A 20,010-nucleotide genomic window follows, 5' to 3' on the forward strand; every position below is an offset into this window, starting at 1 on the left:
ACAAAATTTGCATAAGTCATTTAGACTCCTTTTGTGTAGCTATTTGGGGGTATTTCTTTTTGCTTTATATATTAATTATAGCAGCCAGCAGTTTTATCAAACGGAAGTTAATGCAATGCAGAAGTTTAAAGGAGCAAACAAACTGATTTAATACCCAAAACATTAATATTTATTAATATAAACACTCTTTACGTCAAACCGAAACAATGTGCATGTACCAACTCCTGACAAAATGTTTTGATTGCCAAGAAATCAAATAATTTGCATCTTGAATAACAGAGGCCATTGCCTCCCTTGCCCCTGTCTTGGCCTTTTGGTGCCCCTTCAAAAGTTTCAAATATACTTTCAGATTTTCCAAGTACCCTATTTAAAATGAAAATGACCTTTAGCCCTCTCAAATAAAAAAATCCAGACCTGACATGTATACCATTCATTATGGGTGAAACATGATGTCGTTGAAATACTTATTAAAATGCATCGGTCAGTTTCTTAACTTATTTTTTTCCGCACCATGTTATTTTTTTTATGCGAAAATTAAAATAAGCATTTACTGTTGAAGCAGTAATTTGGTGTCCTTTAACATGGATTTCTTTCTGAGTTTATTGTCACTGTGTGTCAAGCCCATCCATCACTATCAGTTTACTGCTTCAATCCTTATGACCTTTTTGTAAATGAGTGACCATCAGCCGATTACAGGATTGGACGCACTTTAGAAAAGGCTAATCTTTTATTATACAGTTCACTGCTTTTATTCAATGCTCACCTTTGTCCAAAGATCAAATGCAAGAAGAGATTGGTACAAAGTTCACACCTGGGCCCAATTTCATAGAGCTGCTAAGCACACAAATTTGCTTAGCATGAGATTTCTTCCTTGATAAAAACAGGATTACCATCTGAGTTTCCATCCGTTGCATATTGCTTGGTACTGGTATTCAGCTGTTTTTTTTCTAATCCTGAAAATCAAGTGGAAATTTGGTAGATAATCCTGTTTTTATCAGAGAAGAAAATTCATGCTAAGCAAATTGTTGTGCTTAGCAGCTCTATGAAATCGGGCCCTGTACAGATCATTATTACTCTTGGGCCATAGTAGAGCAAGTTTGTAGTCATTTAGTTGTGACTGCATATCTTGCTTGATTGACCTAATCAAAATGACTGAAATTTGCTTGTTCTTAAAATGCTCACACCCCAAGCTTCCGACACCCCTACCCGTTTCTGATATATTTGTTTACCCTCAGAAAAGTTAGGAATTGTTTTGTTTATGTCAGCCGTTTGAAACAATTTGTCCATGGCATTTTCCCAACTTCCTAACTTGGACCCCCTCGTAAAGTAACACCCGCCCCCTGTGAAGAAAATTCTGGCTGGGCGCCGTATAGCCCACCTTGTTGAGCTGTTAGTGGCTCCGCTTTTAACATCGGTCTCATCACTGTCACAACATCGGTCTCATCACTGTCACATGTGACAGTGATGAGACCGATGTTAAAAGCGGAGCCATTAACAGCTCAACAAGGTGGGCTGGGCGCCGTAATGCGTTATTTTGCAGGGGACAGTTTTTGTAAATGTAATTTGTTACTCCTCCAAGTTGATTGGTTATCTGCAGATGTTTCCAGGAAATACTAATGGAATCACACTAAAATGTAAAATAAACGTATGGTTTTGTTTCGGTTGTTATGAAAAGTAAACGTAGGGTTTATTTCGTCACCCCCCCCCCCACACACTAAAATGTAAAATAAACGTATGGTTTTGTTTCGGTTGTTATGAAAAGTAAACGTAGGGTTTATTTCGTCACCCCCCCCCCCCCCCCCCCCACCCACCTCCCCGTACATTCCAAAACAACTCATCATTTTAGCCAGTTATTCTTGTGAAATGACCCACGTGGTTTAATCATCAACGCCCGGTGGTTCACCCGGAACTTCCGCTAACTTTCTTGGTAAAGGACACGTGGGTCTTAAAATTGAGTAATAATAAAGTAATAAATAAGATATGCGACTGTGGGGGGGGGGGGGGGCGCTTTTTCTCACTTAAAGAATAATCGCTTTCGTTTCTCGATGAAAAAAATCTGCATCAAGAGATAGCGAGAACCAGTGAGTTTTGTGCGGTGGTTTGTGGCGTATTTACAGTCGGGAACCATTTTTGTTTATGTGCTATTTTGCTACCCCCTCGTGCCTCTCGTCAACTACACGGAAGGGTGCGGATTCGGGTGAAATTTCGACATTCCCTCCTCGGTTTCAGTTGCGCGGAGTAGTTCGTCCAGAGGTTTTGGAGACATCAGTCCAACTCCTGGGACATAATGAGCGAATCTGCGGCATTGGAAACGACTGAGAACGGCTCATGCAGCCCGGTAATGTCGGAGCATCTGGTGATCGAAAAGCCGGTATCGGTGTCGGAAATCGGGTCTTTATCGCCTACTGCTAGTTCAGTATCAACCGCACGCAGTAGCCCTCCATCATGTCCATTGGTAAATATTGACATCAAAATCACATCAAATATTACATGAAATACTCCTGATTGGCATAGGGAAGTACCAAGTACTAAACTAGTTGTCCAGTTAGTAGTGAACTTTAATTTATCTGTCAACATCTTCATCTTTTTTATTCATCAAGTGGAAGTGCTGCCTTTTTTATTTGGAAAGTTTCTTATTCTGAATCTGATTCTGTAATCCCTGTATCCATCATCCTGCTACAGTGCTACCACTTTTTCACTTATTTTTACCATTTTACCAGCAAAAGGAATATCTCCCTTGAGTAAATTCGATACTTAATAATTCATAACATTAACAAATTAAAGCGTGGTGGCTGGTACTGATATTCTTTTGTCATGTTTGTTGTTATGTTAAGGCTGGGAATAAACACGTTTGCAGTAAGAATAGTTAATATAATAGGATTATGTTTTACCAATATCATATTCAAACTTTCAAAAAGGTGTTGTTGTGATATATAAAAGTTAGATTTGTTTAATTATTATTATTAAGCATTTAGGTACGCTATTCATGGTAAAACCATATCACAGCGTTTACAAAGAGCAATAAATTAAACATTATACAAACAAACAACAATGTTTAATGTACAGAGTCATTGTAGTCGGCCATCGAAAGTTCATTCAGTGAGTGACACTGTGGTGCGGGAAGTAAATACCAAATACACTACTGTATGGACAGTAGCCTAGTTATGACGGGAAAAAGTGCTGTATCTGACCTGGGGATAATTGTAACAACCCTCCATCACCCCATGGGTTACATAATTATCGCAACTATATATATTTGACCATAACCTACACGTTCCCAGGAGTACATGTAGGCCTACTTTTGGGTTGTTGTTTTTGTGTAAAATGTAAGGGGAACCATTTGTATGAGTCCGAATTGGGACTCAAATGTAATACTTGGGACTTGGGAGTATTGCGAAAAACAGGATGTGACACGAGTTCCACTAATCAAAACGCAAGGATCTTTGAGAGGGCAAGGCCATATTTCTCAAAGTGGCACTTCCAGTGGATGGGCAACTTTTTAGGGGACACCAAGGCCAAGACTATTGCCTCTGTAATTCCAGGCCTGAGTTTATTTTTGAGTTACACTCTTCGCTTTTAACTATTAAGAGTTGGAGATGGGTTTTCTAGAGGATGGAAATTGTCTTCATGGTTTGGTCCAAAGTCCATTGGAAAACCTTCAAAGTTGTTTACTAGCATTAAAATATAATAATGTGTTGCAAACGGTCGCACTAAATAACGACAACTCACGACCCCTCAAGACAACTTACGACAACAATTGTTAAATACACTTTACCAGAACATTTGAACATAATTCAACCGTTAAATATGTGCACAAGAGTCATATGCATCTAAAACACTTTCAAACTGTTGAAAAATTGTATTTGTAACTGTAAAAAAAGTGTTTTTTACCCCGAATTTATTAACGAACGGAAATATTGCTATGTTGTCTTTCAACGTACTTGGACGATTCTATTACACCGCATGGAGCGAGGTAATTTCTGAGGGCTGATTTTTATTTTTTCGTTTTGGTTTTAGCTGCTGATTTTTTCTTTCTCGTTAGTAACTAAGCCGCCACTCTTGAATTCGAAGTTAAAAGGGGAAACTTAAATATAGGCCTAATATTGTTTTAAACTCCATGAGATACATAACAAAATGGTAAGTAATCATCTTGCATATTGTATCACCTAAGCTTGGGCGATATCGATTTATTTTATTCACGATATATCGCAGACAATAAATCGCGATATTCGATATAATCGCGGTTAATTAAATTTGTCATCATCAGTCTTCAAACTCCAAGTGAAAGTTGTAGAAGAGACAGTCATAGCATAAGAGAGGTGTTCTAATGACCTGTTTGTCTGGTTTTACTCCAAACCTATGGGGTGCAAGATGTCTCAGCTAGCAAATACATCGCGATATTTAATCGATATCGCGATTATCGATATTTCGATTAAAACCAAATCCATCCGATATCGAAATCGTTTCCAAATTAATATCGTGATATTCGATAATATCGTGATATCTCCCAAGCTTATCACCCCTGCGGTATAATAGAATCGTCCAAGTGCGTCGAAAGACAACATGGCGGATATAAATGCGGGTAAAAAAAACTTTTTTTTACATTTAAAAACACAATTTTTTCAACAGTTTGAAAATGATTTAGGTGCATATGACTCTTGTGCATATATGTAAGGGTTGACTTATGTTCAAATGTTCTGATAAAGTACATTTAAAAATTGTTGTCGTGAGTTGTCGTGAGGGGTCGTGAGTTGTCGGTATTTAGTGCGACCCGTTACGTAAAACAAAACCTTCACATCAAAATTGTCACCTAAGTTTGTGAAACTCTTATTATTATATGCAGATATTTACAACTTGTTGTCATTTTGCTTTACACGAAACTGTAGGTTCAAATTTCCAGACCACCCGAGCAAGAACCTACCGGTGAAGATGCCTATCCTGAGTCAGCTGACAATTCCAGCAACAGCTCCCTCAGTGAAGATGCTGACACACCCATCAAGAAGGCAAGTAAATCCGATGACGGAGGAGTGGAGAGTACGGGAGAGAGAGAATGGACGCCCCCTGATGAAGCCCTACAGGCCAAGATCATCAAACAGGTAGAGTTTTATTTCTCCGATGCCAATATCACCAAAGATGCATTCTTGTTAAAGCACGTCCGGCGAAATAAAGAGGGCTATGTCAGTCTTAAACTTATCACATCGTTTAAGAAGGTCAAGAGCCTGACTAAGGATTGGAGAACTGTGCGGCATAGCCTTCAGAGCTCAACAACCTTGGAGGTTAATGATGAGGGAACCAAAGTGAAACGGAAGGCCCCTCTACCAGACTACGATGAGACCACTCCATCAAGAACAGTCGTGGTGGTTAATCTACCCACAGAAAACCCATCTATTGAAAGCATTGCTGAGCTGTTCAAGCATTGCGGTGACATTTCTTTGGTGAGAATCCTACGCCCTGGGAAAGCTTTCCCACAGGATGTCCGTAAGCACATAGAGAGGCACAGTGAAGTCCGTAATAAAGTCTGCGCTCTGGTGGAGTTTGAAACTGGACAGGCCGCCCTGAAGGCTGCCAAGCAAATGAGCGATAAGGACAACTGGCGCACTGGGATGGTCGTGACAGTACTATCAAAGGAGAAGAGAAAAGAGAAAATCAAAGATAAAGAGTCTCACCAACAAAGCAATAATCGCAGGAGTACTGAGGGACTCTCTCCGTCACAAGGTGGCGACCTGACAGGCTCTGACGGTGGCGAAGGTGGAGACTCAGCCAAGAAAAAGAAACGTCAACGGAAAAAGAAGAATGCCAGGATTGATGAACTGGCTGCAGACCGTGTAGAGATCCCAGGTACACCCAGCTCCTCCGATGTAGAGAATTCCCCTTTACCAAGCCGCAGGCACATCAGCAAGCCCGTCATTGTCCCCCAAGGTAAGAGCCCGGTCCATCTTAGCCCGAGCAACACACCAAAAGGAAGTCCCAACCCAAGTCCTCATGGTAGCCCTCGACAACAGAGGAAAGTCGGCCGATCGCCACTCGCTAATTCTCGTAATAGCCCAAGGAATAGCCCAAGAGCTAGCCCAGAGTTGGGTCGCAAGATGTATGATAGTTTCTCGGATCACAGTAATACATCGAGTCCTTGGGTGCAGCGTCGTAAACTTCTTGCGGCATCATCTGAGGCAAGTCCAGTGGGTAGCCCCTTAATGGCTCGAAGGAGCTTAACCCACGCTAATGAGCTAGAGTCGTTAGTGAGATTGCCTGCAGGTCCAGACGGTACCAAAGGATTCTCTGTAGGTAGAGGGCGTGGTATCCCTAGGAACTGATCCCAACAAATAAAATTACCATTCTCTGTTTAGATAATCAGTGATTTTAGATGGAATGTTTTCAGTATACAATTGTTGCACGCTGTGACGGGGTCCATGGCGTTTTGTACACCCGATGGGGAAAATGGCACCCGTGTACAAAACCCATGGACCCCAGTCACAGCGTGCAACAATTGTTTTGTTGTACCTTTGTTTAATTGTTATTCCTCTTTTCGAAGTTCTGTTGTCATCTTCAAACATTATCACGACGGTCTATTCATTGTTTAATAAGCAGACGAACAAGAAACAATTCCCTCGAACCCGCGGTTGTTTCGTACACAGCACTGGAAATCGACCAACGCTAGGAACGATCAAGTTGATGTACACCGGTGTACATCACTTTTCATGTTACCCGGCCCGTCAAGCCATGTAACATGCGTTTTTGTTGCGCGTCACATGGTTCTCGACCAATCAAACCAATCAAACTTCACAGTTTGTTACCGAGGTATAACAATTACAAATGAAACTTATTAACCTCTTTTCATAGGGATGCCGCTTGGCCCAATTTCGTGACATGTTGAAACCCTTGTTCCAATAAAATGTAGGCTACTTTTTTCCAGAGCTAAATGGTATGCCTGGTACAATTGGATTTTTAACCGTACAATCCTGATGCCAGCAGGCATGTTTATCAATACACATTATCACAGACCTATCAACCTTCATGTATTCAATGTAATGGGATTAAACGATAGAAGTGCCCAGCCTCTGTGAAATGGGCGCAACAAAAACCCTTTGTTCCATCCCGTTATCTCTGGTGCATTTAAAATCCATGGTTTCACTCTCATACAATGATGTACACAAGCTACAAATCAAAGATTGGATAGCTTAGAAATGACAGGTTTGCAAAGGTTGTACATTTTAGAACATTTAATCCGGGCCCCGATTTCATAAAGCATGTAAGGAAGCAAGAAAACTTGCTTAACACAGAAAACTCTTGCTCAGCAAAAATAGGGTTACCAGCCAAAGTACTGTACATTTACCATTCCTGTGATTGGTTCCCAATGCCATTGCTAAGCAGCAATGGCATTTGTTCACAGCTTTATGAAACTGGGTCGTGACCTTTTCACCGACTTATTAAATGATATTTTGGGTTCAAAGTAGATTTTTTTTATAGAATTCTTTCCAATCGAAGAAATCATTTTTTTTCTTTTTTTTTTTTCCGTTATGTAAAATGAATTGCAATGCCCTTTCAGGCAAAGGTTATTTGTATATAGTTTATGTTGTTGGATGCAGACTACAGAGGTGATTCTCTAATTTGTGTTTATATTATTTTATAGTGCATTTATATTTATGACTATTTGTTTTACGTGTAGGATTTCAGGGTAACTGAGCTCATTAGAGAGAACAATTTCATAGAGCTGCTTCAAGGCAGTGGACACTATTGGTAATTACTCAAAATAATTATAAGCATAAAACCTTACTTGGTAACAAGTAATGGGGAGAGGTTAATAGTATAAATCATTGTGAGAAAAACCGCTCCCTCTGACGTGACGTAGTTTTGGGAAAGAAGTAATTTTCCGCAATTTTGATTTCGAGACCTCAGATTTAGAATTTGAGGTCTCAAAATCAAGCATCTGAAAGCACACAACTTCGTGTGACCGGGGGTGTTTTTGTTTTCTTCTATTATTATCTCGCAACTTCGGCGACCAATTGAGCTCAAATTTTCACAGGTTTGTTATTTCATGCATATGTTGAGATACACCAAGTGAGAAGACTGGTCTTTGACAATAATACCAATAGTGTCCAGTGTCTTTTAGCAGCCCAGTGAAATTGGGCTTACATGTAGGTGACATTTCCACATTTCCATTGACATAATAACAGCTGTACTTACTATACTTGTTGTACATATATAGTTAGTGTTCAAAATGTAAACACAAACAAATCAAGGTTTGGAATTTCATCTTTAGAAAGGGCAAGACTGGACCATTTTTAATTGAACAAGGGCACTTAACTCTACGGGATACTTTTAAAGGAGGAGTACTTGGGAAAAACCAGGTCAACAGAGGTCATTGCCTCCATGACCTCTGTGTAATTCCAGGCATAACAAAATAATATATTGTGTACAAATGCTCATACTGTATGTACATCTAGCCGTATTTTTTTGAGTGACTTTTTGGATTGTAAGAACAGGTTTAGTACTAATTTTTCTTACGCTTTTGAGAGAGACAGTGAAAAATCCCATCTAATTCAATAATCTAAATTATTTTTTAAATGCCACACTTGTTTATATGCATTGAATGAAAAATTGTGAAAAAGTGGGGCAACTTTGCCTTACTTATGACAATGCAATTTAAATCGTGCCCAGAAGATTTTTTTAGTGTCAATCATTCAAATTGGTAAATTAGGAAGTGCATATTATCCTTTAAATGAAGCTTACACAATGCTGAGCGTACATGTACGCGCAGTGTGGTATTATACAGCTTTTTGTAAGTTATTGAGAACACTCACTCTGGCTTCCATACATCCCTGGAAAGGGAATGGCAATTGGCAAACTGGCTTTCATACACCCCTGGGAAGAGAATGGCAATTGGCAAATTGGCTTCCAACCCAACCTCCCCCACCCCTGCCTCATTGATGATGTAGTTCTTTTTGTCTGTATTGGTACACTATAAACCCAGAGTTTCAATGCAAGGTGTAAATTTATTATTGTTATTATTTTTGTTCAATATGGTAAGCTGGAATCTGCAGCTTGTTCATATGTAAATATTTCAAAAACTTATTATGTGTATAATTGACTTTTGGTAGCATCGATGGTGTCATTTGGTGCTCGCTATGTGGCATGGTGTACCCCTCCCCTTTTTTTTATTTTGTCACTTCGATAGTCAGCCAGCCTTTTCGCTGGTCCACATCCTGTACGGGTTTTTTTTTTTTTACGGTTAGGATTCTAACCGACTCTAGCTTCAGAGCAATCTTGGTGGTCAAGTTGGTAAGACACTGCTCTAGAGTTCCAAAGGTCATGGGTTCAAATCCCACCTGGGTAATATGCCTATGGATTTTTTTTCTTCATAGAATTCGGGAAAGTACGGAGTATACAGTGCTCAAAAACAAAATATGTGTAAGGGTAAAAAAAAAAAAAAAGTAATTTTTCTAGTTCATTAATACATTAATTGTAAACTGTGTTTTCATTTTGATTTTTGTACATGTAGTTTCTTGTATTTTCTCTTGATTCTGCCCTTGCAATCAAATTTGGGGTTTAGCGAAAATTTCGCCGAAATGTTTTATCAAAAAGCCTTGCGATCTTGTGGACTTTCCCAAGTTCAAGCCCTGAGTGATAGGCTACAGTGCAGACGGGCTGAAAACTAGATATGATGAATATGAGTCCTTTGAATAATTCGTCGCTATGAGATTGTTGAAAGTGAAAGTTTATTCAAGGCTGTACTACTGCAAGACAGTTGAAAATTCTAAGATAAACTCGCTTACATGTATGTACATGTACATGTACACACTATGCACGTGTAGCTTTCTGACACACAAACATGTACATATTGTGTTTACATACATGTCGTATATAGGAAGTTACAATTGGGGTTTTGATTGCAAAGGTCTAGCAAATAGCAATACAGTTAAGTTATATAATAAGTACTGTAGTGCTATAGAAATAAGCCAGCTACGTACGACGAGTTGATGAAATAGAGAAATTAGAAGCAGAGCCTAAATGCTTTTCATTTATGTACAGAAAATAGAATTTAAAATATCCTTACAACATAATTATTGGGTATCCCTGCCCCCCCCCCCCAAAAAAAGAGAGTATTTTTGGGGGGTACTTTAGGGTTAAGTACGAACACTGAAAAGAGTCTCTGTAAATTTGTATTTATTTGTTTTAACTACAAATATTGTGTAGCCTAAATGCAAGGGGGAGGTCAAATTTGTTTTCATTTTCAGCAAGGCACAACAGTGTTTAATATAACATTCCGACAGTGTAGTTTTTGTGATCTTTGAGTTTTTGGCGGGAATTTACAATGTTCCATTGACTCCAAAAAATGTTGCAAGGCCTGTGAAGCTTAGCAAATGTTTTTGGACCTTATGCTTTAACTTCATTGCGCTGCAATCTAAGTTGTGAAACGGGGACAAAATAATGAAAACACACACTGTACATACGCGTGGCGCACATGAACGGCCTATGAACAACCTCCTTATTACCTCTAGCCAATGGGGCCCTGTTAAACGATGTCATGTGTGCATAACTCCTATTGCTTTATTTTGACCCTTTTTCTTATTAAACCTAGTGCTTTTAAAAACACTTTACTTTTATATGTGTTCATCCAACCCAAATATTTGTACAATTTGTATCTTGTAAATAGTATGTAAAATATTATTTGAATGCATCATTTATCTTGAATTCGTTAACAAAAGGTTTGAAACCACTAGTGTATGTTTAGAACCCTTGGAGATACGTCAACAGTTGCCCTGTCGGCCATTTTGGATTGATAAATATCAACAAGAAAAGGTGAATCAGAACCTCCCCCCCCCCCCCCAAACACACACACAACTCTGTGTTGCAGCATGGAGGATTTCCTCCATGGTTGCAGTCAGTATGTGGACATTCCTTTTCCTATTCTTCAACACTGTGAATAACACTGTGTTGACGTGTTTAAGTCCACATAGTGTTTAAGGTCCCTACATTATGTGGACTTCTTTTATTCTCAGGTCCGCACTTCGTATGTAGCGTAAAACTCACTTAGCAGGAGGCTAGTCATTTTTATCATACACTGTTAAAACATCCAGGTGCTGGTCAGAGTTGACACAAATTCTTTGTGAAACTTACCCAAAACTGTGTCAAACTGATGAAGAATTCAAGTCAAAATCCCAATCAGTTTCCGGGTCAGCCTGACCCTCAAAGGAGTCAGGCCCATTACATAGTGGGTCTGGAATCCGGGTCAATTCCTTGGGGGGGGGGGCTTTTAGAGTCTAGCCAGTACATTTCCAGTATCCACTGTCTAGTGACAAGAAAGAGAAAGTATTTCTTACTATTAGGGATGGCCCCTGAAAGCTAATATGGGAATATTTTCTGTTTATTCTGCCGCCACTTTTTCACTCATTTTTACCAAAAGGCATTTCTCTTTTGAGGAAATTAAATTCTAAATTATTACGTAACAAATGAAAAAGGGGTGGCAGGATAGGAAAACTTCAGAAAATATTACCTGACTGTATTCAATCGTGCACACTGCAGAGTCTAGTCTAGACTTGATGACAAGTCGTTAGGCGCTGCCTATTTGTCTGCCTTTCATGCAACAGTCACAGTGCGATGTTACACATGCAACAGTCCTAGGTAGCGCGAGGCAGCTCTAATTGCGACTGACTCACACACACATACTGGGATCGAGGGTGTGTGCATCGTTCCCGTAGCTACACCGCGCTGTAACTACACACATTACCTTCTTGACTTCAAGACTAAGTCTAGTCTGACAGCAAAATTTGTCCCAAGCCAGTGGATGATGATTTGAGGACGTTATTTGCAAGGGTTCTTTACTGCGACCATGGATTCCCAACTACATAAAGGGAATCCATGCCTTTATAGTGACAGATTCATTTTCATAAAGTTTTATTTGATATTATGAAGTATTACTTGAATATATTTTATTGTATTGTATCATTGAGTAGATATATTTGCATTCAACTTTTTAATACGTTTTAATATACGGTATATTTCAATTGATAAATATATCTTTGTGAAGTTTCAAATGGTCTTCAAAGAATTGAAGTAGCTTTGAAGTTTCAAAGAAAAGCTTTATTTTCAAAATATTTTTGTTTTGTTGATTGATTTTTGTGATTATTGGGCCGTTGTTACTTTTCTTTGTTTTCATTGATTTATTGTAATTTCTTATTGCCCCAATCCCTTATTCCAAAAACATGCCAGGTTTTTTTACTTGCCTTTAGAATTCCTCCTCACTTTGAATACAACTATTGAGGTTCCCCGTAATTTAACAAGGTTAAAAAAAAGCTGTCATATTATTTGTTTCCTTTTGACAACAGATTTTGTTCTTACCGTACTTCGTTTCAAAGAAATCATGAGATGTATACTTTATATGTAGTTGTACTTTCAGTGGTAGGGAAAGTAGATATTTGATGTGAAAATGTTTGAAGCGGTTCTTTAAGATGTTCAAAAGAATAGAAAGTACAAATGAAAGCTGCTATTGCAGTAATGTAATTCAATTTCAAACCATTAAGGTTTTTTCCAGTATCAATACAATTTTTTGTAAAATCCCTATTACAAATACCTGCCACGTTCACATTTAATTGGATTTGTCCAGATTTTTGTTATTACAAGCCGCAAAAAAATTCCTATTTCTGACAAGATAAGAGACAGCAATGAACAAGTTCAAAATTTCAATAAGTTCTGGGTTTTTAGATATCGCTAAAAACCTGAGCGAATATGTCCACACAGGAATATCCCTAAAAGGAATACACAATCTGATTAACATAACTGATTGTGACGCTTCTCAGATTCAAATTTTTGGAGCAAAAAACTGATATCTTGTGTTCATAACAAGATTACTTTGAAGTAGAAATTTTCTCAAAATACTTTTAACTATCGAAAGCTCCCTTAGGCTTGTAACCATAAGTGTTTTATTGCCATTTTTTTTAAGAGCAACTACCAAAGGTGTACCTTTCCTTTAAAGACCTTTATCATGGTGCGGCCATCTTGATTTTGTCCCCAATCCAAATCAATGTAACCAAACCGAGACTGCGAGAAAAAATAGTCTGGTTACTTTCTTGTGCAATGAGTGTTAGCATTGATTACTACTACTGGATACAGGGAACAATACCAAAATGGTGGCTGTATGGTAAAGGTCTATACCATACCCTATTTAATACATTCCAACTTGAATACATCAGGCACATACAGAGTACATTGTAATATTAAACCTTGTATTCGTCCATAAGACTTTATTTTCTGACAAAGTACTGTAGTAAAACTGTTTCTTTTGACTGAATGAATAAATAGGCATTTAATAAGTTTGCAATGATACCAAGATTGAGCCGTGTTGTGTTTTTGTTTAAGTATAAATAAATGTTTGGTTTACTACTAATCACATGCTTACAGTAGTAAGTCATGCATATGTATAGAAACAAAAGTTTTGAATATATTTTATGTTTGCACAAAGATTTGAGATTCATATCACAATTGTGAGATGAATTGTCAGTATCACCATTGTGATTTGTGGTGTTACATTACACTTTGCTAAGCAATTCAGATTGATTCGCACTTGAGACCACCCTCAGCACTTGAGATTAAGCTCAGGGCTACATTTTCTGGTAACTAATGTCGGACAAACTATGGGTACCCCCCCCCCCCCCCCACACCCTGAGATTCTGTGTCGTGTCCCGCCGCCCCCCCCCCCCCCCCCCCCCATAATTTGGCAAATTGCGTACAGAAATTCCGTCTGATAGCGACACATTAAAGCTTGGATGGATGGTTTTGAGCACCCTTCAGCTCCAAACTGTCCATGTATTTAAACAAAGTCTTGGTGTATTCTTCTGGGTATTTCTGAAGCCCTCCAGCGTGAGGTGCATCATCCCAAGCCTTAAGATGCGCAAGTTGTCCAGTGCGGTCGGCCCAGCACCTGACGAAGTCTTCCATGGTTTTAGTTTTACACATTGGATCAACAGCCGAGTAGAACACCAAGAGAGGAGTTTGAAATGGATTCTTATACATCGCTGCTTTGGCCTCGTTCATTACTCTCTGAGTATACTTGTACGTCAGTAGATAGTACACATGAGCTACGGAGAATATTAACTGCTGCATCAACCAACGACTTGAGAGGATGTGTGCCACGCCCTTCACCCTGTCCCATGGTCCCTCAATGATCATGCTATCGAAGACGTGCCCAACGATGCGGTCTCGAAGCTCGCCGATTTCCTTACTGTTCTCTGCAAGCATCTGAGATAGTAGGATGGAGTACACAACTGAACCTATAGAGAAAGCATGCACGATGATGGGTGATGCTGCCACGTCTGTATGAGTCAGGAGAATATGAATGATTTCCCTGGCGATGACTTTGGCACTGCTCGGCCAGTAGTAGTAGGAGGACTTTGGGAAGAGGGTCAAGACATTGTAGCCTCTTCTGGCATAGAGTTGCCTGTAGCGTTTAATTGCTTTCTCGGTGCATGTCATCCATGGCATCAGAAGAACCAGTGGTGTTTCAGCATCTTCAAATGAGAATTGGAAACTGTTGAAGAAACTGTACAGACTCAAGAAAGGCTCGATCGGACTTAGACGGGAGAAGGGCGACAGGGAGCCAGACCACTTCTGAATCTGAATCTGAATTACATGTACATAGTCAGCAAAGTATCCTATGGAAACATATAACACCAACTTGTTGAAGAAGCCAATTAAGAAATTTAAGTTTAAGACATGGGAGCAGGTAGGGACTGAAAACCCCAATCCATGTAAGGCTCTGGTCCAGGCAGGGCATCGAACCAGGGTCCATAGAGGTGAAAGGCAGGGACACAAAACCACTGAATTATCCCGACTGGCTGCCCAGAATCGTGTCAAGGGCCACAACAAGGACTCAAATACTGACTTTATTCCTGTTCAATCAGTGCAAGGGAAACAGGTCAGAAATTAATGATTGTTTTTAAACAGAGATATTTAATGATGTTTACCTAGTCAGTTTCCCTGGTGGTTTATTACTTGATATTTATTGATACTTACTTGATTTGTATTTATGTAATCTTAGAGAAGGAGACACATCAATGACTTCAGCAGCTTCCATACTGGTTCATTTAATCTCCTAAAATCAACAACCAATTCAAGATTTACCATAAGTTTGTGTAACAATAGATTTGCAAGATTTTCCTTTACAGGGATATTCTACTGGAACCCACTGTTAGTTTCAATCCTTTGTTATAGATGTAGATAACATAAAAACTAACCTGTAAAAATTTTCATTTCAAAAGGTGTTAGTGTTTTTAAGATATCGCTGAATATCTTGAGTGGTTGTGTCCGCGCAGGAAGAATAATCTACAATTTACAATACACAATCTAAGAAGCGTCACTGTCAGTAATGCTTCTCAGATTCAATTTTGGTGGATAAAATGAGATATCTTTTTCCACAACCAGTACTTTGAAGTGACAAGTTTCTCAAAATGCACTGTACTCTCCAAAGCTGTGTACTACTTACCAAGTTAAAGAATAACATGTAAAAAATGAAATTGTAGGAGCTAAGAAAATCTGCTACTCTGAAGCACAGTTCCATTCTTGTTGATACAAGTTTAAATACAATACTAAAGACACATGTTTTTTAGTTTTCATTTTACATAAACATTGTAAAAATTATTGCCAAGTCTACTTACAGAAATGATTATGATGACTCTGCTTTTTTTCTTCGCCTTTGTTTGACGGCGATCATTCTGAATAAACCATCTCACAAGGTAAGGTTAAGTTATCATAATATATTCATGCTGCAGATTTTATTTGTATTGTTGGAAATGGATTATCATTCGATTCAGGAACACACGACCGGTGTGTTTGCAGAATAGCTCACGCCATCCCTGGTCAAAGTACGTTTGGGGGGGGGGGGGGGTATGTGACAGAACATTTCAAGGACTAGACCAAATCAGTTTGACTATTAATATCTTTTGTCCACAGTAATTGAAAATATAATAGCGTGTGAAGAGATCAATGCCCACTGAGTGGGACCTTTGGAATCTTTTTAATATGTTTTAAAAAAAACTTCTTTGATGTAATAGGCTCAATTTGATAAAAATACTGGACTTGACCCCATGTGATTTGTTTGACTTCTGACCCATATTTAATAAAAACGATGGACTTATTCACCCCCTTGTGATTTTTTCTGATTTTTGACCATATTTTGCTAAAAATGCAGGACTTACCCATTATGATATTTTTCAATTTTCACCCATATTTTGATAAAAAGGCTGAACTTACCCCTTGTTATATTTTCGTTTTTTACCCATATTTTGATAAAAATACAGGACTTACCCCTTGTGATTTTTAAAATTTTTGACCCATATTTTGATAAAAATGCTGGACTTCTGGACTTACCCCTTGTGATCTTTTTAAATTTTTGACCCATATTTTGATTAAAATGCTGAACTTACCCCTTGTGATATTTTTCATTTTGGACCCATATTTTGATAAAAATGCAGGACTTACCCCTTGTGATTTTTTTGTAATTTTTTCACCCATATTTTGATAAAAAATGCTGGACTTACCCCTTGTGATTTTTTCATTTTTGACCCATATTTTGATAAAAATGCTGGACTAAGCCCTTGTGATATTTTTCATTTTTGACCCATATTTTGATAAAAATGCTGGACTTACCCCTTGTGATATTTTTCATTTTTGACCCATATTTTGATAAACATGCTGGACTTACCCCTTGTGATTTTGTTCATGTTTGACCCATATTTTGATAAAAATGCAGGACTTAACCCTTGTGATTTTTTTCATTTTTGACTGGACTTACCCCTTGTGATATTTTTCATTTTTGACCCATATTTTGATAAAAATGCTGGACTTACCCCTTGTGATTTTTTTCATTTTTGACCCATATTTTGATACAAATGCTGTTATTTCATTTTTGACTCATAGTTTGATAAAAATGCTGGACTTACCCCTTGTGTTATTTTTCATTTTTGACCCGTATTTTGATAAAAATGCAGGACTTTACCCTTGTGATTTTTTTTCATTTTTGACTGGACTTACCCCTTGTGATATGTTTCATATTTGACCCATATTTTGATAAAAATGCTGGACTTACCCCCTTGTGTTTAGTTTTCATTTTTGACCCATATTTTGATAAAAGTGCAGGACTTAACCCTTGTGATTTTTTTCATTTTTGACTGGACTTACCCCTTGTGATATGTTTCATTTTGACCCATATTTTGATAAAAGTGCAGGACTTAACCCTTGTGATTTTTTTCATTTTTGACCCATATTTTGATTAAAATGCTGGACTTAACCCTTGTGATATTTTTCATTTTGTACCCATATTTTGATAAAAATGCAGGACTTACCCCTTGTGATTTTTTTGTAATTTTTTACCCATATTTTGATAAAAAATGCTGGACTTACCCCTTGTTATATTTTTCATTTTGGACCCATATTTTGATAAAAATGCAGGACTTACCCCTTGTGATATTGTTCATGTTTGACCCATATTTTGATAAAAATGCTGGACTTAACCCTTGTGATATTTTTCATTTTTGACTGGACTTACCCCTTGTGATATTTTTCATTTTTGACCCATATTTTGATAAAAGTGCAGGACTTAACCCTTGTGATTTTTTTCATTTTTGACCCATATTTTGATTAAAATGCTGGACTTACCCCTTGTGATATTTTTCATTTTGGACCCATATTTTGATAAAAATGCAGGACTTACCCCTTGTGATTTTTTTGTAATTTTTTACCCATATTTTGATAAAAAATGCTGGACTTACCCCTTGTGATATTTTTCATTTTGGACCCATATTTTGATAAAAATGCAGGACTTACCCCTTGTGATATTTTTCATTTTTTACCCATGTTTTGATAAACATGCTGGACTTACCCCTTGTGATTTTGTTCATGTTTGACCCATATTTTGATAAAAATGCTGGACTTAACCCTTTTGATTTTTTTCATTTTTGACTGGACTTACCCCTTGTGATATTTTTCATTTTTGACCCATATTTTGATAAAAATGCTGGACTTACCCCTTGTGATTTTGTTCATTTTTGACCCATATTTTGATATAAATGCTGGACTAACCCCTTGTGATATGTTTCATATTTGACCCATATTTTGATAAAAATGCTGGACTAAACCCTTGTTATATTTTTTTTTCATTTTTGACCCATATTTTGATAAACATGCTGGACTTACCCCTTGTGATTTTGTTCATGTTTGACCCATATTTTGATAAAAATGCTGGACTAACCCCTTGTGATATTTTCATTTTTGACCCATATTTTGATAAAAATGCAGGACTTTACCCTTGTGATTTTTTTCATTTTTGACTGGACTTACCCCTTGTGATATTTTTCATTTTTGACCCATATTTTGATAAAAGTGCTGGACTTAACCCTTGTGATTTTTTGCATTTTTGACCCATATTTTGATTAAAATGCTGGACTTACCCCTTGTGATATTTTTCATTTTGGACCCATATTTTGATAAAAATGCAGGACTTACCCCTTGTGATTTTTTTGTAATTTTTTACCCATATTTTGAAAAAAAATGCTGGACTTACCCCTTGTGATATTTTTCATTTTTTACCCATATTTTGATAAACATGCTGGACTTACCCCTTGTGATTTTGTTCATGTTTGACCCATATTTTGATAAAAATGCTGGACTAACCCCTTGTGATTTTTTTCATTTTTGACTGGACTTACCCCTTGTGATATTTTTCATTTTTGACCCATATTTTGATAAAAATGCTGGACTTGCCCCTTGTGATTTTGTTCATTTTTGACCCATATTTTGATATAAATGCTGGACTAACCCCTTGTGATTTTTTTCATTTTTGACTGGACTTACCCCTTGTGATTTTGTTCATGTTTGACCCATATTTTGATAAAAATGCTGGACTAACCCCTTGTGATATTTTTCATTTTTGACCCATATTTTGATAAAAATGCAGGACTTAACCCTTGTGATTTTTTTCATTTTTGACTGGACTTACCCCTCGTGATATTTTTCATTTTTGACCAATATTTTGAAAAAAAATGCAGGACTTTACCCTTGTGATTTTTTTCATTTTTGACTGGACTTACCCCTTGTGATATTTTCTTATTTGACCCATATTTTGATAAAAATGCTGTGATTTTTTTCATTTTTGACCCATATTTTGATAAAAATGCTGGACTTACCCCTTGTGATATTTTTCATTTTTGACCCATATTTTGAAAAAAAATGTATTTTGGGGTTATAAATAAAGACAAAATAAGTTAACAGATCAGAGAAATACACAAAATCATGGCAGATTTAAAATTTACAGAATGTTGCATTGAATTTTAATTGTGATTAAATCATGGTGCTGTTGAACAAAACATTCTAGACCAAAGATCTGAGTTTTTTTAATATAAAACTTCTAGTGGAATGTTGAATACATTAACTTCCTGTTAGATATCTGAATTTGGAAATGCAAAATGAATTACAAACACAAAATACAACTTTTAAAGATGAAGTACTCTACAGAAAAATGAAAAACTAAAAATACACAATTTCTGTTTAGCTTACCTACAAAAAAAGGTGGCTCTGTTCCATTAAACAAGCTTAGATTTATCTTAAGCATAAAAATATAAAAAAGGCCTATGTTGTAGTTTAGTACTACCAGCCAATTTATAAAGTACTGCAGAGTACTATGTAGTCGAGTAATGTAGTACTAAAGCACAAGTACTAAGGCAATAGAGTACTAGTGCAGGTGGCCTAGTACTGAGTATTCTGATATCCGAGTACCGACTCCCCTGCCGAGTACCAAGTACTTGGATCTCCATGTATGAGTACCAGTCTAGCTTCCGAGTACCAAATACTCTGATAGTACAACAGCCGAGTACCAAGTACTTGGATCTCCGAGTGACCCTAAGAGTCACATGTCTGTTACATTACAAGTAGTACATATAAAATGAATTTCCTTTGATTTCATTTACAAATAAAGCTAATGTTGTGTATAAAAAATTATATAAAAGTCGCTTTTATGAAATGTTA

General features: G+C 37.4%; 2 protein-coding genes across 2 annotated transcripts; one reads left to right on the forward strand and one right to left on the reverse strand.

The window, feature by feature from the left end:
• The first annotated feature begins 2,099 nt into the window (after positions 1–2,099).
• Positions 2,100–6,449, forward strand: LOC117295335 (la-related protein 6-like). The gene is made up of 2 exons (XM_033777922.1): positions 2,100–2,455; positions 4,887–6,449. The coding sequence occupies exons 1-2, from the start codon at positions 2,288–2,290 to the stop codon at positions 6,309–6,311; spliced, it is 1,593 nt and encodes a 530-aa protein (XP_033633813.1). The 5' UTR covers positions 2,100–2,287; the 3' UTR covers positions 6,312–6,449.
• Positions 6,450–13,717: 7,268 nt separating this feature from the next.
• On the reverse strand, positions 13,718–15,722 carry LOC117295246 (transmembrane protein 53-like). Its single transcript, XM_033777783.1, has 3 exons — positions 15,648–15,722; positions 15,007–15,085; positions 13,718–14,501 (listed from the first exon to the last, which is right to left on the reverse strand). The coding sequence occupies exons 2-3, from the start codon at positions 15,065–15,067 to the stop codon at positions 13,750–13,752; spliced, it is 813 nt and encodes a 270-aa protein (XP_033633674.1). The 5' UTR covers positions 15,068–15,085; positions 15,648–15,722; the 3' UTR covers positions 13,718–13,749.
• Between the last annotated feature and the right edge of the window lie 4,288 nt (positions 15,723–20,010).

The sequence above is a fragment of the Asterias rubens genome, chromosome 10 (genome assembly GCF_902459465.1).
Source record: "Asterias rubens chromosome 10, eAstRub1.3, whole genome shotgun sequence".
NCBI lineage: Eukaryota > Metazoa > Echinodermata > Asteroidea > Forcipulatida > Asteriidae > Asterias > Asterias rubens.